At 42.6% G+C, this 16,403-nt stretch overlaps 1 protein-coding gene across 1 annotated transcript in view; it reads right to left on the bottom strand.

Annotated features, from left to right (window-relative positions):
• The window catches only part of QPCT (glutaminyl-peptide cyclotransferase), a 28,953-nt gene extending 17,078 nt beyond the window's left edge, over positions 1-11,875 (bottom strand). The window contains exons 1-2 of the mRNA XM_066264733.1: positions 11,638-11,875; positions 2,778-2,924 (exon numbers count right to left, since the gene is read on the bottom strand). Of these exons, the coding sequence (XP_066120830.1) occupies positions 2,778-2,924; positions 11,638-11,754 (264 nt within the window). The 5' untranslated portion in view covers positions 11,755-11,875. The remainder of the gene's footprint in view (positions 1-2,777; positions 2,925-11,637) is intronic.
• Positions 11,876-16,403: the final 4,528 nt, after the last annotated feature.

Below are 16,403 nucleotides of genomic sequence, written 5' to 3'. Positions count from 1 at the left end.
TCACAGAGGCCTAGATGAAAATATATATTTTCTATAATTCTTGTTTAAAATTAGTTCTGAGTAAAAGGTACTCATTAAAATTAAGGTCATTAATATAGTTCCCTCATAATTACTCAAGTGTCATTCATCATATCTTCAAAATGGGAACCCTATATCTTTCACAGCTTAGGGGACAGTTTTCTAAAAGCTCATGGTGATTTTCTTCTCAAAAAACTTACAAAACAGCCTGACTAGGCAGTGGCACAGTGGATAGAGCATCCAACTGGGATGTAGAGAACCCAGGTTTGAGACCCCGAGGTCGCCAGCTTGAGCGTGGGCTCATCTGGCTTGAGCAAAAAGCTCACCAGCTTGGACCCAAGGTCGCTGGCTCGAGCAAGGGGTTACTCAATCTGCTGAAGGCCCGCGGTCAAGGCACATATGAGAAAGCAATCAATGAACAACTAAGGTGTCGCAATGAAAAACTGATGATTGATGCTTCTCATCTCTCTCTGTTCCTGTCTGTCTGTACCCCTGTCTATCCCTCTCTCTGACTCTCTCTGTGTCTCTGTAAAAAAAAAAAAAACAAAAAAAACCTTTCAAAACTGATTCTCTTAAGTGAGATTCTAACACAAACACCCTGTTAGGGTCACTGCCACATTGCCAGATCACACATAAAAAGCCCAGCAGCAGTGCACCCAAAATACCCTAAAATACTATAAATAAATTCCTCATTTTCCACCACTGCAATATGACATAGAAAATGTTGTAGTAGATTCAGTTACACTTTTGAATGTATATTTAATTTAATGTGTTTTTAATCACAACAGTTCCTATGCGTGCTCTTTGTATTATATATTCTGTTAAAGTTAAATAAAGATCAAAATAGCAGTAATAGTCGTATGTTCACGGACTTCTAGAGGTTACAGACAAGGAACCTCAGATCTGAGTATGTGTATTTGTTTGGGTATAAACAGCCTTCTGAGCAAGTGGTATGGGGAAATGAGAATGGTTGAATTGAGTGTTATAGACCTAGATTTTTTTTCCCATGAGGAACTGAGGAAAGTCCCAGTAAGTGCCTTGAACTTCTTTTAAGATGATGCTTTGGAGATGATGCCCAGGGAGTATCATTAAAATGAGTGGGATGTGCCTCACTTCCCAGCTCAAGTATGAGAAGGTCCAAAGTTAGTGACATCTGTGAGCACACACCACAGAGCCGGCCGCCCCAGCACCCACTCTCCAGAGATAGGATGGAGAAGTCAAGCAGTCCCATTTCGGTCCAAATTCTAGCCTCATCACTACTAAGTGTACATCACTAGTAAGTGTACAACATTGAGCACATTAGTTCAGGTCTTTTTGTTTTTTTTGGTTTTTTTGTTTTTTTTTTTTAGCCTAATTTTCTTGCATGGTTTTTAATTTATTTTATTTTATTTATTCATTTTTTTTAGAGAGGAGAGAGAGACAGAGAGGGAGAGAGAGGAGAAAGAGACAGAGAGAGAGAAGGGGGTAGGAGCTGGAAGCATCAACTCCCACATGTGCCTTGACCAGGCAAGCCCAGGGTTTCGAACCGGCGACCTCAGCATTTCCAGGTCGACGCTTTATCCACTGCGCCACCACAGGTCAGGCACAGTTCAGGTCTTTTTGAATCTGCAGCGCTGGGGTAATCACAGCACTCTCATGGCAGCATTGTTGTGAGGACTGAATAAGATCATCCATGCAAAGAACTCCATCCAGTGCCTGACCTTGAAACAGTGCTTGGTGAAAGTCAACCATCATCATTATTATTACTTACCATGCCTAAAAGGTAGAAAGAACTAAGGTGTCTTTGGTCTCTACCATCTAATTCCTTAGGGGAAGCAGGAGCTATTTGGGTAGTAGGCAAGAGGCTAATGGAGTAACAGACAGTGGCTCTCTGGGCTAGGCTTGAGGGGCAGAGCCATACACTGGGTAAAGCAGCAACTGGCCCAACAGCTGTTCCGCTGGCCTCGCAGGTGTCACACTGCCACAGCACTGGTGCCTGAGGAGTTAGGCAGGTAGAGTACTCTCACAGGAGAAAATGATGGGCCAGTCTCTCCCAATGCTTTCAAAGCTGCCCCTTGAAATGGGGTTTGAAATAAACGCCATTCACAGGTAGAGGCACTAAGACACATTCAGGATTTGGCCCAGATTATGGCTTAGTCTACCTTTCAAACTGTAGTGGTAACATCAATGGGTCTTATTCTCATGTTTGTGTTTATAAAATGTCATACACACATATATTTTTTTCACCATGGGTCTGAGTCAGAAGCCTGAGAAGCACTGCACTGGAGAAAGTAGTGTATCACTGATCATGACTCTCTCCCTCCAGGGAGAATACAATTGCCCTAAGGGGAATGGAGGCCTGATCCCACAGTAACTCACTCTTGGCACAGAACTGTCAAGCAAGGACTGTCTAAGGCTGTTAATGCTGGGTATTTAGAGTCCAAGAGGTGCCTGACCTGTGGTGGTGCAGTGGATAAAGTGTTGATCTAGAGTCCAAGAGGTTGTTACAGAAATGATCAAGAGTTGAGCACTTACTACCTTATTTGATGGCATACCCCACACAGAGATTTCACCCATTAATTGATTTAGATGAACAGATATGTATTCATTGTTTGGTTTTCTTGATTGCTTATTTTGGTGAATAATAAGATTAAAATACAGATCTGCATATTACATAACTCCAAACTTTGAATTTTTTTTTTTTTTTTTTTTTTATATCTTATCTTTCATGTGAAAGCAAAGTATTCAACAACTTTTAAGTCTGTGTGCTGCATTCTCACCTGACGAACAGCATAACTTCCAGGGGATCCTGGAAATCGCTCTATCAGCAATGGTCGTAAGTCATTTTGCCACATTTCAGAAATACTGGTGCCTTCTGAAACTTGCTGAAGAGACGATGAATTCAGAATGGCTGGTTGGTGATAATTCTGAGGATTAAAGATTATTTAACAGGTTATTGTTTCATAATCTGTTAAGACTTACCCTGAAACATTTGCAATAGAAAAAGATTGGCTTTGAAAAGAAGGGATAGTTCTTACATTATACAAAGCACATTAAACCAGTCAAATTAAAAAGTGACCCCTTATAGAGCGTTGGCCTGGTGCGTGGATGTCCTGGATTCGATTCTTGGTCAGGACACTCAGGAGAAGTGACCGTCTGTTTCTCAACCTTCTACCCTTCCCTTTTCTCTCTTTCTCTCTCTCTCTTCCTCTCCTGCAGCCATAGCTCAATTGGTTTGAGTGCATCAGCCTGGGTGCATCTACCTCAGGCACTAAAAATAGGTTGGTTGCAAGCATGGCCCCAGATGGGCAGGGCATCAGCCCCAGATGGGGGTTGCCAGGTGGATCCCAGTTGGGGCACATGCTGGAGTTTGTCTTTCTATCTCCCCTCCTCTCGCTTGGAGAAGAAGAAAAAAATTTTGACCCTTTAGATCTAGAAAGTTAAACTAATTTTTTTGACAGCTTATTTTAAAAATAATATTAATATAGTGCTATGAACCTGAAAATAAATTCTTGACACTCATTTCCTGTGTAACTTTTAATGATTTTTGGTACAATTGTTTTTGTAAAACTAAGATTTTTATTGATCTCCTATTCTTAAGAAAACCCAATATTTTAAAAACTACAGGTAACAAAACAATATATTTTGTTAGCATAATTGCTTTTGAAAAAGACAGTGTGCTATTACAGAATAAGTACTGTCTTGGAGTCAAAGAAACTGGATTCAAAGCAGCTCACTGCTATTTATAGATTGTATGACATGGGGCAGGTCCCTTAACTTCTCATACCCCTCAAAACACTAATCAAGCAATTTAAGCTAGATCTGCACTGTCCAATAAGGTAGCCACTAGCCACATGTGACTATTAAGCTCTTGAAATGTACCTAGTCGAATTGAGATGTACTCTAAGGATAATATATACCTTAGACTTCAAATATTTAGTATGAAAAAATTGTAAAATGTCTTATTAACAATTTTTATTGTGATTACATGTTGAAATGATCATTTCTGATATGCAGAATACATACAATATATTATTAAAATTTTCACTTGTTTTTTAAATTTTTAATATAGCTACTAGAAAATTCTAAATTTCATATCAAAAAAATTTTCTCATTTTTTTATTTCTATTGAACAGCTCTAACCTACATGATCATTACAATTCCTTCCAGCCAGAGTTTAATGATTCTATAACCCACTCATTAGTACACTTTTTATCCTCAATTAAAAATACTGTATTTTGGCCCTGGCTGGTTGGCTCAGCGGTAGAGCGTCGGCCTGGCATGCGGGGGACCCGGGTTCAATTCCCGGCCAGGGCACATAGGAGAAGCGCCCATTTGCTTCTCCACCCCCTCACCTCCTTCCTCTCTGTCTCTCTCTTCCCCTCCCGCAGCCAAGGCTCCATTGGAGCAAAGGATGGCCCGGGCACTGGGGATGGCTCCTTGGCCTCTGCCCCAGGCGCTAGAGTGGCTCTGGTCGCAGCAGAGCGACGCCCCAGAGGGGCAGAGCATCGCCCCCTGGTGGGCAGAGCGTCGCCCCTGGTGGGTGTGCCGGGTGGATCCCGGTCAGGCGCATGCGGGAGTCTGTCTGACTGTCTCTCCCCGTTTCCAGCTTCAGAATAGGAAATTAAAAAAAAAAAAAAAATACTGTATTTTAATATTCAATTAACAGAGGCAGATTTAATGGCGGGCACACCAGGCACGCACCCTGGGCCCCGACTTCTGAAGGGTCCCACAAAACCCCAACTTGACACTTTTTTCTAATGTAAGGGACCTGACATTTTCTTCTGCGCCTGGGGCCTCAACCCACCTTAATCTACCTCCATCTATTAATGTTCACATTCTTAGGTACACTGATATATTAGTTAAGTGAAACAAACAGATAAATAAACATAACATTCAAATTTGTATTTTGGATATTACTTTATACATGCTGCATTTTCTTTTGATACTAGTAGGGATGAATCATTTATTCATTACATGCTTATCAGGCACTCAGTGATGGAATGTGTTATGCTTCCCCACAGGGAAGTGAGTGGTTTGATCAGATAATTTCTTCCCAAAGGGCAATGATGAAGGTAACATAAGGATATTAAGTTCTTTGAAGTGCAAAACAGAAATTGGGACAGCCTTATCTATTTTAGTCCTTCCCAGGGCCAGTGTTTGTTGAGTATGTCTAAGTAATCACATAGGTATTTTCATCCCCTGTCAATACTTCACGTGGCTGATGAGAAACTGTGGCATTAGAATGCTTATTGCCTAATTACTTACAGTCACCTACACTTAGATATGTCTCAGCAGTACTCTGGTATCATCACGCAAAGCACATGGGCTGTGGGCTCAAACAAACCCTCCCAACTCAGCCCCCCACCACATCCTAGCTGTAACTCTGGTGAAGCTACTTAACCTCATTACAGCTCAATTTCCTCATCTGTAGAATGAAGTTAATAATGCCTACTTCTTAGGGTAATTAAGAAAGCTAACACATGTAAACTGCCATACTAAATATTCAATAAGTTTTAGTTCTATTACCTTCTACCAAACACAAAAGGGGTAAGAGCTGGAAAGGCCATTTGGACATTATCTAGCCCAACATCCTTAACTTCTGTCAGTGGAAATCGAGGTCCACAGAAACCAGCTGATTTTCCCAAGGTCATAGGAGAGTTCCGGGTCAGTCCATGAAAAGATTTCAGTTTCGTGGATTCCCAATCCCTGCCTCCCTCATCTGTTCACTTCCGGGTCACTCTCGAATGTTGATGCTGTGCCTGAACACCTTAGGTTTGTGTTTGTTTACTAGTAATACATTTTTCAAAGTATTTCCTCCATAAATTTGTCACTGCAGGCTTTAAATTCCTTGGTACCTCCAGAATCAAAGTCCATCCATGTTTACTCTCAAACAGCACTTTGAGAAGAAAGCTAAAACTAAAAGACAAAACACTGAAAATGGGAAAAGGGAAAATACAAAAATGGAGGCAAGAAGTCAGAAGAGTTACGTGGTTAATTATTACTTAACCCAGCCAACAAGAGCTTGTCCAGTCCTTTCTGCTGGCTCACAAGCCCCCGGCAGGGCCACGTGCCCCAGCTCGCCATGCTTCAGTCACCCTGGCATCCTTCTAGGCCCCAAGGCAGTGCACGCCTGTGCCCTGCTGGGGCCTTTGTATCTGCAGTGCCTTCTACCTCCAAGGCTTTTCCTTTCCTCTTCACCTGGCTAATTCCTGCTCATTTCAGGTAGGACCTTAGAGGCCACTTCCTTGGGTTTTTACTTGTTTAAAGCCTGATTTTATGCAAGGTGTCAGCTCCACAAGGGCAAAACTCGTTTATTGTCTGCTCTCTTCCTAGCTCATATTAAGCACCCAATAAATATTAGGTGAAGTACTCAAATGAGGAATTGACAGGTGACTATCTTGCTAAAACTGTCTTCACTAAGACTGTTTACATAATAATAAAGTAAAATGGGCATTTTGCCATCATAAATATCCAATCATTTGAAACGCACAAGCAGTTATAAAGAGCTGAGAGACAGGTAGACTACTTACTGCAAAGGGCCAGGAAGTACTGTGGTTCACCATTGGTTGGCTTTGTTCTTATTGAATTTCTGATAGTCAATCTTGGTGATGATTTAGAGGTGGGTTGGCCCAGGGAAGTCATTGTAACAATCAAGAGCTATGGCTTCAAAGCTGTTTGAACAGGGACTCATTTTCTATTGATGGACAATTTTAGAGCCAACCTAGTGGCTGTGGACAAGGCCCTTCCCTTCATGTCCACAGCGCAAGGAAATCAAGCTTACGTTTTAACAGGTGATTTATAAAGGTTTGAAAGAGTTCTTAAGGGATTTCAGGGGAGAAAAAAAAGGAAAGAGGAACAAACAAATAACTCTTCAGCATCTCTAGCTGTAACAGGTAATGTGAGGAAAACATAGTTGACAAAGACCCAAAAACTGCTTAATGGATGAATAAAGGTTAAGTTCTGCAGACAGGCTCCTGAATACAGGGACTACATGAGTCGTTCTTCAGTTTCCTGGGCTCAACCATTTAATTGACGTACTTGAGTAAAGAGACTCTTCTCTCTCTGCCTCCCTAGGAGGAAAGATGCCCCGGTGAAATCTCACACAGAAAAGCTTCCCAGCCAGTGAAGGATAGAGATAGGAAACAACCACACTCAAGTTAATTACTTAAGCCGTTCTATTCATTAAAGCCCTGTATGGAAAAGCATTTGACTTCTCCAACCTAAATGGCACCCATTCAAGTTTTATGGAGACTCACTCTCTGAACTCAATAAGCATAAAAATCTATGGAAAGATGAGAGGACGGAAAAAGAGGAAAAGCCTGGAGAGAAAGTGTAGGTTGGGAGTGAGAAGAGTAAATAAGGCAAAAATAGTGTTGAGCCAATGTCAAGTGCAAAGCCCAAACTATTCTAAGTTCAATTCAGTTAAAAGATAACGCAGACAATTTTCTATTGGCACAGGAATTCTCAGAGGAATGAGTCTCTGTTACAGCCCCGGCCTTGTCTTTTCACCCAGGCAGAAAGGACAATAAGTCTGCTTTGGGTGACAAAACTCTTTCAGCTAAAAAAGTGTGAACCAGATATCCTGACGCAACTCCTCTAGGCTAATCATATGGTGCCAGGCCAAAGAGGGTATTAATTACATAATTTGTAGAGCTGGCCCAGCTTGCAGAGGGATTTGAGGTCCCAAATCATTGAATTAAAGGGAGATTGTTACAGCAGGTCAACCCATTCAATTCCAGTTTCCAACCCATGTGAGTATCTCCCAACAGCACTCAGGATAATACCTGTATCTACCTGTAAATTCAACCCGGCCAGAGTTTACTGAACTCCTTCTATGTATGGGATGCCACTGACATGACAAATGCAGTTGTGGAAGAGTAGGGAGCTGAATAAGATAAAGTTACGTCTACTTTCAGTGCAAACAGGTATCTATCTAAAAGCAAAGCAATTCAGGCTTTGAACAATTTCAGGTCAAATCCCAGCTCCCTGACTTACTAGTTATGACTAGGACAAGTCTGCTTATCTGTAAAATCAATGTCATACTACTTACTGTAGTAGAAGCTCAAAATGGGATGTTTTGTCTTTTTTCCCTACCAACACCCACCTTACCACTGACCTCCTTGTCCCCACCCACCTTGCAGCCTCTGTTGCTGTTTCCACGAGAATCATGGCAGGTGGAGGAGTGGACGGATGAATAAAGACTTGTAGAGCCATGGAGAAGGGGATCCCTAAGGAATTTTAGAATGCATGTGGCCCCAGGAGCAGAGAACCGTGAAATGCTGGGGAGAGCAGTAACAGCTTGCCAGAGCTGACTCTGAAGGAGAACTCCTGGAAGAGGCCAACTCTTCTGTATGTGGTTACTCTGTTCAAAGAATCTGGCTCTCCACTCCCAGTATAACTTGAACTCTACACTTGAACTTCACCTTGTTACAATAAAGAAAAATTCTACCATTAAAATACCTTAGGTCCCAGGTTTGCAATAAAGTTTGGAAACAACCTTAATATTCAGCAATTAAGGTATAGTTAAATTATAGGATGATAATGATTTTGCAATCATCAGATGATGCTTTCAATAAAATTAATGGGCTCAAAGAAATAGTCATACAATTAAGCAACACAGCAAGATATAAAACTGCATATGCAGCACAATCTCTAGTATGAAATAAAGATTCATGTGTGTTTATTTTAAAAATAAACAAGTAACTTTTATTGAGCATTTACTTACTATACAACAGCCACTGTGCTAAGTGCTTTACATGAATAGTTTATTCAATTCTCATAAAATTTATGAGATTGGTATAATTTTATCATCTCTATAAATATAAATACACATATTTATATACATATGTGTATGTCTGTGTATATATGTGTGTGTATATATTATATATGCAGGGTGGGGCAAATGGAAGTTTACAGTTGTGAGTACATGAAACAGACTTTATTCTTGTATTATTTATTGTATTATTTCCTATATGAAAAACTGTAAACCTATTATATATGTGGGTATGTATGTCTATATCTATATCTATGTATAGATATAGAGATAGAAATACAGAGATAGAGAGGGAGAGAGAGAGAGAAAAATAAGAACACCAAAAAATTGTTAATAGGAATTATCTCTGAATGTGACCTATAGAGGGGTAAGCTGTTCCTCCCACCAGCCCCACACTCCTTCACTAGCTGGACACAGCTCCCTGAACCATCAGCCAAGATTTACCTACCTTGAAGAAAGTGGAGGAGGAAAGGAGAGAGGAGGGTTCTTTAGTTCACTGGTGTAATCGTGGTTAAGTTTTCTCATCTGAAAATTGGGGATAAATGTACCCTCCTCACAGATGTTCATAATATTGCTACTATGGAGAAATAGCTTGCAGGTTTCAAATAACCAGATCACAATCTCCTGGACAAAACCATAAACTAGGGTTGAACTGTTTATACCTATCAGATGCCACTGGAAGAGACACACCTTTATTTCACACCAAAGAAAATGGATTTCAAAATCAATGCTTTACCACGCCTAACCTTTTGGCAGATCACTGTACCAAGGGCACACCTCACATGATTAAAATAGATATGCCATCGAGAACAAGAAGGCATGTACTTTAGTGGTGACTAATTATTTTCCCAAGCTGCAAACTAGTAGTGGCCACCTGGAAAAATTTGCGAAGACCTACAGAAAAAGGAAGGTCAGAAGTCAGGAATTGTCACAGCTGATTTTGTCATGTGTTTGTTTGCTTGCACCGTTTTCCTAGAAAGCATCCAGTTTTCCAAAACAATAGCAACTAGAAGCTTCTTAAAATAAAAGTAAAAGGGACTGGTGCTTTAAAGCAGTAGTCCCCAACCCCCGGGCCGTGGACTGGTACTGGTCCATGGGCCATTTGGTACCGGTCTGCAGAGAAAGAATAAATAACTTACATTATTTCCGTTTTATTTATATTTAAGTCTGAACGATGTTTTATTTTTAAAAAATGACCAGATTCCCTCTGTTACATCCATCTAAAACTCACTCTTGACACTTGTCTTGGTCATGTGATACATTTATCCGTCCCACCCTAAAGGCCGGTCCATGAAAATATTTTCTGACATTAAACCGGTCCATGGCCCAAAAAAGGTTGGAAACCACTGCTTTAAAGGACGCTTTCTCAAACTGGTCCCATCTCACTTACTCCTGATGGACCATAAAGACAGATTTGGTGTGGCTGTCCATTCTGGTTCTTTGTGTCCTCTTCCCAATTTCTGACCAGGACAGTTCTCAAGGTGAAGCAAAGGAAAGGATTTGAGTGTGTACCTCAAGGTTCCCCAATGGACATTACACCTATTGACAGTTACTTTCCTTATAATTAAGTTATTTTTGTGTTGACTTCCTGTATCCCTATCAGGTTCCTTGTGGCTGATGGTCTCCATGCATAACTGGGGGCACGTGTGCCCCTGAATAGTGAGGCTAATGAAGCCTAACCCAGAGAATTGAAGTGGGCTGTGCATATCCATATGGGCAGAGCAGGCTGAGGAGAGAACGCAGGGCCTGCGCCTTCTCCAGGCTGCCCGGTATTGCAAACGTGTGAATAAATACATGTTGTAAGCATTTAAAAGATCTGTTCAACAATACTGTCGAAGTTTTCATCCCTTTACTCTGCTGCTTTTCTTAGTATCTTTAAGAGCATACCATTTTAGCCTGACCTGTGGTGGCACAGTGGATAAAGTGTACACCTGGAATGATGAGGTCAGCAGTTTGAAACCCTGGGCTTGCCTGGTCAAGGCACATATGGGAAGCAACTATGAGTTGATGCTTCCTGCTCTGCCCCTCCCCTTCTCTTCCCCCCTTCTCTAAAATGAATAAATAAGAAATCTTTTTTTTTTTTTTAAAGCATACCTTTTTACTCCAATACCATTTACGCTTGCACAAATTCCTAGCAATTTCATGATTTCAAAACTGTTACACAAGAAAGAGAAACGGTTGTGAACCCACTTACTTCATACAGAGGGCATTGGCAAAGCACTTTAATTCTAAATTCCTTATACGAAATGCACCACTATAACTAGATACATCTCTCTGACAATTGCGTTTTACTCTTTTAAGACAACATAATTTTTTTTTTAAGTAAAGCAAATCTCCAGTTACACTCGTTGATTCGAAGCTGCTCCGCTTAAATATCTGAAATGAACTATACTTCAGTCCAGAGTCGACATGGAAAATTCAACGTCTCCAGGGCGTCCTGGGATGTAGTGTTGGGGGAGCATGGGCACACCCCCAGGCGCGCCCCGCACCAGGAAGCCGGGAACGCGGGGACCTCTGTCTTCATGGGTGCCCAGTGAGCGGCGGCGCGGTTCTGCGCTCTCACCTCCCTACCGGCCGCCACCCGCTAGACACATTTCCTGCGCCTACCAGACCCGCATCCGACCCAGCCGAGGGGAGGCCGGTGACATCACCCAGCCCCCGTGGCGTCCCCGAGGCCAGCGAGGCGCCCTGGCAAGGACGTGGAGAGCCCGCTTCTCTGGGAGCCCGAGGCAACACGGCTGCCTGGGCCGGGGACTGCCGCTCTGCCCCGCCTCCCTCCCTGCCTAGGTGAGGCTCGCCCGACCCCAGATCCCCGCACCCTGCAAGAGCCGCCCAGGTACAGTCGCGCAACATCAGCCCCTCACCTTCTCTTGGGTCCAGGCTGCGGCGCTTCGATTGATCCCGCGAGTTGCCAGAGGCAGGGCGGCCAGCAGCAGCAGGTGGAAGGTGCGCACGACACAACGGTCCCCGCCGCCTGCCATCTCTCCAGGGCTGTCTAGGCGCGGGTTCCCTGGGCCGCCGGCGGTCACGAGCCCGGGAACGCGCGTCCTTCTCCTTTCCTCTTCTCCACCCTTGGGTCGACTGCGCCCGCCCCCCTTCCTCCATCGCCTCGGGATCGCCTGCCCACTGCGCCGCGCAGGCTGAAGCTGCACCTCTCCCTCCGCCCCCACCACCACCCTCCTCGCCCCGGTCCTGAGCAACCCCCGAGCTGGACTGTTCAGAGAGCCACAAGCTTCCGAATCCAGGGGAACAGAGATGGCTACATCCTTGTCTTGGAGAGAAAGAGAGGAAGGAAGGAAGAGACGTGGAAGAAGCATTTTTATGATCCCCAGTGCCATTACTGGGAATAGAAAGGGAGCGAGGTTTCATCAGAGGCGGTGCGGGTATCAAGTGTTTTCCCACAGCTCATTTTTCCCACAGGGAATGACATTTACCGAGGCTTCTGTATGGGGCACTGCCCGGGGTGCTTTCCCATCTTCCCTCATTTAATCTCGTTTTACAGATGGAAAAACTGAGACTTCCCCCCCCCCCCCCGCTTTATTACAAAGCCCCTCATACCTTTTCTCTTTTTTCCCACTAACAGTCACCTTGCCTTATAGGGGCAAGACTGTCATACTCCTAGACTGAGACGTGTGGGTGTACTAATCACCCGAAATAAGATCTAAAATGGTCACTGGCTCTTTAGCCAGACATCTCCTCCAACGCATGTCCCCAAAAGAAAAAGCTAAATATTGATACAATTGAATTTACTATCATAACATGAAGATAATCCTAGAAAAAAATAAAACAAGATCTCAATTTTGTTTGTAGCTTTATGGTGTGTCAGGACAACTGTTTCATCATTCTCTCTCTTCCACAGTGAGAATCAAGGTGTGACCTATCCTGACTCATCTAGTAACATATAGATCTCAGAAAAAAAAATCAGAGCAGGACACTGAAACAGACCTGTTTCCCAGAAAGCAGAGGTCTGAAGGTAATGGAGTCAGCCAGAGGCTGACAGACTCTATTTCCTTGGACTTGGCTGTTAAGAGTTTAAAAAGAGAAAGCTGGGCTGGGAAGACACTGTTCTGCCCTCCTCTGGAGCTACAGGGGAAGACAGGATGGAAGTACCTACTTTCCTCATTTTCAGAATTACCAACCCTATTCATGTCCCAGAGTTTTAAATGACAGTTTGACTCTTCAGGCTTAAACAGAATTAAGTAGCTTCATTACTACATTCAAAGACAGTTCTTCTGATAGTTGGACCGCTTCAGAACTTACTGTTGGTATAATGTTTGGGAACAAAACCATTATCACATGTCCTGATACATCTCCTCTGTTGTTGCTTAGACCAAGCAGGCGTCCCCAAACTATGGCCCGAGGGCCGCATGCAGCCCCCTGAGGCCATTTATCCGGCCCCTCACCGCACTTCCAGAAGGGCCACCTCTTTCATTGGTGGTCAGTGAGAGGAGCACTGTATGTGGCGGCCCTCCAACGGTCTGAGGGACAGTGAACTGGCCCTCTGTGTAAAAAGTTTGAGGACCCCTGGCTGAGTGTCTGGATAACAAACAGCCTAATTGTTTTTCTTACCCTATTACTTTTTTTTATCTTTCTACAACATGATTCCTTTTTTTAAAAGAGAGGTGGAAATAGCAAATTCACATGAAATAAAATGTTAAAGATAATATCATGTTAAGTATAAGCAATTCAAAATAAGAAATAAGGAAATGCTTGCGTTAAAATGATAACAGATAATTTGATGATGATTTTCCATTCCTGAGGGTTCTCCAAGTTGGGTTATATTTAAGTCAATAAGATGCTGTGCAGTTTGGGATCTACAGGAAGCAGACTCTGAGACAGAGTTTAGTATTCAGGATGTGTATTAGGGAGTGCCCTTGGGACAAACCCCTGAGGGAGAGGGAGGAACAGGACTGGGCAGAGAGCAAAGTTAGCAGGGAGGTGGCCCCTCTCCACAGCCTCACACAACCCCACGGGGAGCCCTGGAACTGAAATCGCGGGTCAGAGTTGGCCACAGTGAGTCAGAATGGCTGGGTCTTTATTCCCCCACCTCGATGGGGTGACTTCCTGCTAGCAGCTCTCTGCAGCCAAAGGACCTGACAGCTACAGGCTGTCTGCCAACAGCACTCTAACAGCAGGAGCCCAGTCCTTCCCTGAAGGGGGATATGAGCAGCGCATTCCTGTATACACCAGTAATGCATTTGTGTAATGTATCACGTACAAATCTAAAACATTTTACATAAGAAGCTGAGTTTAGTAAATTGTGTTTCATACGGGTGGGCTTACCTGACAACTTTCTGTAAATCTACGAATCCAACACAAAACTCTATTTAAGTATCCCTACTTTTCTTATTCATATATTTTCTTGTGCCTTATGTATATATTATACTAAACGTTCTTCTTTCCCTTTCCTTCACTCATTCTTCTTTCTCTTCTTCATTCTGAAAACTCTCAGAAACCCCTTATATCTGCTATTTTTAAAATGTATTATTTATTTTTTAATATCTATTTTTCTTTTGTTACTGCTGCAACTTTTCCTTCCTTCAAACTCTTTCTATAGAAGATAAATCATGATATTTAATTAAACGATTCCAGGCCCTGTTTTTCATCATGGAAAAAAAACCTTGTGTAGCCCTGGTCCCAAGTGAAGTCATTATCATCTTTATTATAGTATAGATTCTATTCTGTAATTTGAAGCACATTAAAGGCCCAACTGCTAAAACAGATCTTCCCCATGCAGTTGCCATAGCAGGATTTTCATACACCTAGTCCTGCCTGTAAACTGACACAGTTCTCAACATGTGATCCATGGACCCATGGGTATTCCACAAGACCCTTTTAGATGTCTGCAAGGCCAAATCAATTTTTATAATAAAAAATTTTTATAATAAAAGCAAGATTTGCTTTTTTTCACTGTATTAACTTTGCACCAATGTTGCGAAAGCAATGGCGGAGAAAACTCTGGCACCTTAGCCCTTCTCAAGACAGGACACAGCCTGACCAGGCAGTGGCACAGTGGATAGAGCATCGGACTGGGATGTGGAGGACCCAGGTTTGAGACCTCGAGGTTGCTAGTTTGAGCTCGGGCTCATCTGGTTTGAGCAAAAAGCTCACCAGCTTGGGCCCAAGGCCCCTGGCAAGGGGTTACTCGGTCTGCTGAAGGCCCATGGTCAAGGCACATATGAGAAAGCAATCAATGAACAACTAAGGTGTCACAACGAAAAACTGATGATTGATGTTTCTCATCTCTCTCCGTTCCTGCCTGTTTGTCCCTATCTATCCCTCTCTCTGACTCTCTCTCTGTCTCTGTAAAAAACAAAAAAAAAACAAAAAAAAAAAAAAAAAAAACAGGGCACAAAACTATACCATTAAAAAAACCCCACTGTACTTGTAGTCACTGTATTCTTCACTGCCATGCATGGCAGACAGAGAGAACAAAAAGATTAAAAAAAAAAAAAAAAAAGCCAGGCCCTGGCCAGTTGGCTCAGTGGTAGAGCATCAGCCCAGTGTGTGAATGTTCCAGGTTCAATTTTCAGTCAGGGCACACAAGAGAAGCACCCATCTGCTTCTCCACCCCTTCCCCTCCTTCTCTCTCTCTCTCTCTCTCTCTTTCTCTTCTCCTCTTGCAGCAATGGCTCAATTGGTTCAAGCACATTGGCCCAGGCCCAGGAGGGTGCTGAGGATGGCTCTGTGGAAACTGGGCCTCAAGTGCTAAAAATAACTTGGTTACCAGCATGGCCCCAGATAGGCAGAGCATCAGCGCCAGACGGGGTCTCCTCACCTCTCACTTGAAAAAAGAAGAAAAAAAAATTGAAAAGAAAAAAGCCGGTCCCACTTAAGAGTATTATTAGTGAAGCAATAAAAATTGTGGTTGCTTGACCAGGCAGTGGTGCAGTGGATAGAGCGTCATCCTGGGTCGCTGAGGACCCAGGTTTAAAACCCCAAGGTCACCAGCTTGAGCACAGGGTTGCTAGCTTAAGTAAGGTGTCACTGGCTCAGCTGGAGTCCCCCCACCCTGCTCCAGTCAAGGCACATATGACAAAGCAATCAATGAACAACTAAAGTGCCTCAACAAGTTGATGTTTCTCATCTCTCCCCCTTCCTGTCTGTGTGTCCCTGTCTCTCTCTCTCTCTCTCTCTCTCTCAAAAAAAAAGAAAAAAATTGTGGTTATTATTAAATTTCAACCTTTAAATACATTGTCTTTTTTAATAGCTTTATTGAAATATAATTGAAATACATTAAACTCAACCTATTTAAAGTATACAACCTGATGAGTTTTAACATGCTTACACCCATGAAAACATCATCACAGTCAAGAGAATTGTGTTATTTAATTTTCAAATAGTTAAGGATTTCCCTGATAAATTTTTGTTATTGATTTTAAATTTAATATTATCACGGTAAAGGAACAGACTTGATATGAATGAATCCTGTAACATTTTTTGAGAATTGTTTTATAGCCCAGAATATGATCCATCCTGGTAAATATTCCTTCTGTACTTGGGAAGAATGTGTATTCTTCTATTATTGGATAGAATGCTATATAAATGACTATTTGGTTAGGTTCTTGGTATAGTTCCTCAAATCCTCCATTTAATAACTAACATTTTGTTACTTGTTCCACTGATTACT

This window comes from Saccopteryx bilineata, chromosome 3, assembly GCF_036850765.1.
Source record: "Saccopteryx bilineata isolate mSacBil1 chromosome 3, mSacBil1_pri_phased_curated, whole genome shotgun sequence".
NCBI classification, from domain to species: Eukaryota; Metazoa; Chordata; class Mammalia; order Chiroptera; family Emballonuridae; genus Saccopteryx; species Saccopteryx bilineata.
Note: the sequence above shows the minus strand (reverse complement) of the source record. Positions and strands in the feature narration are given on the sequence as shown.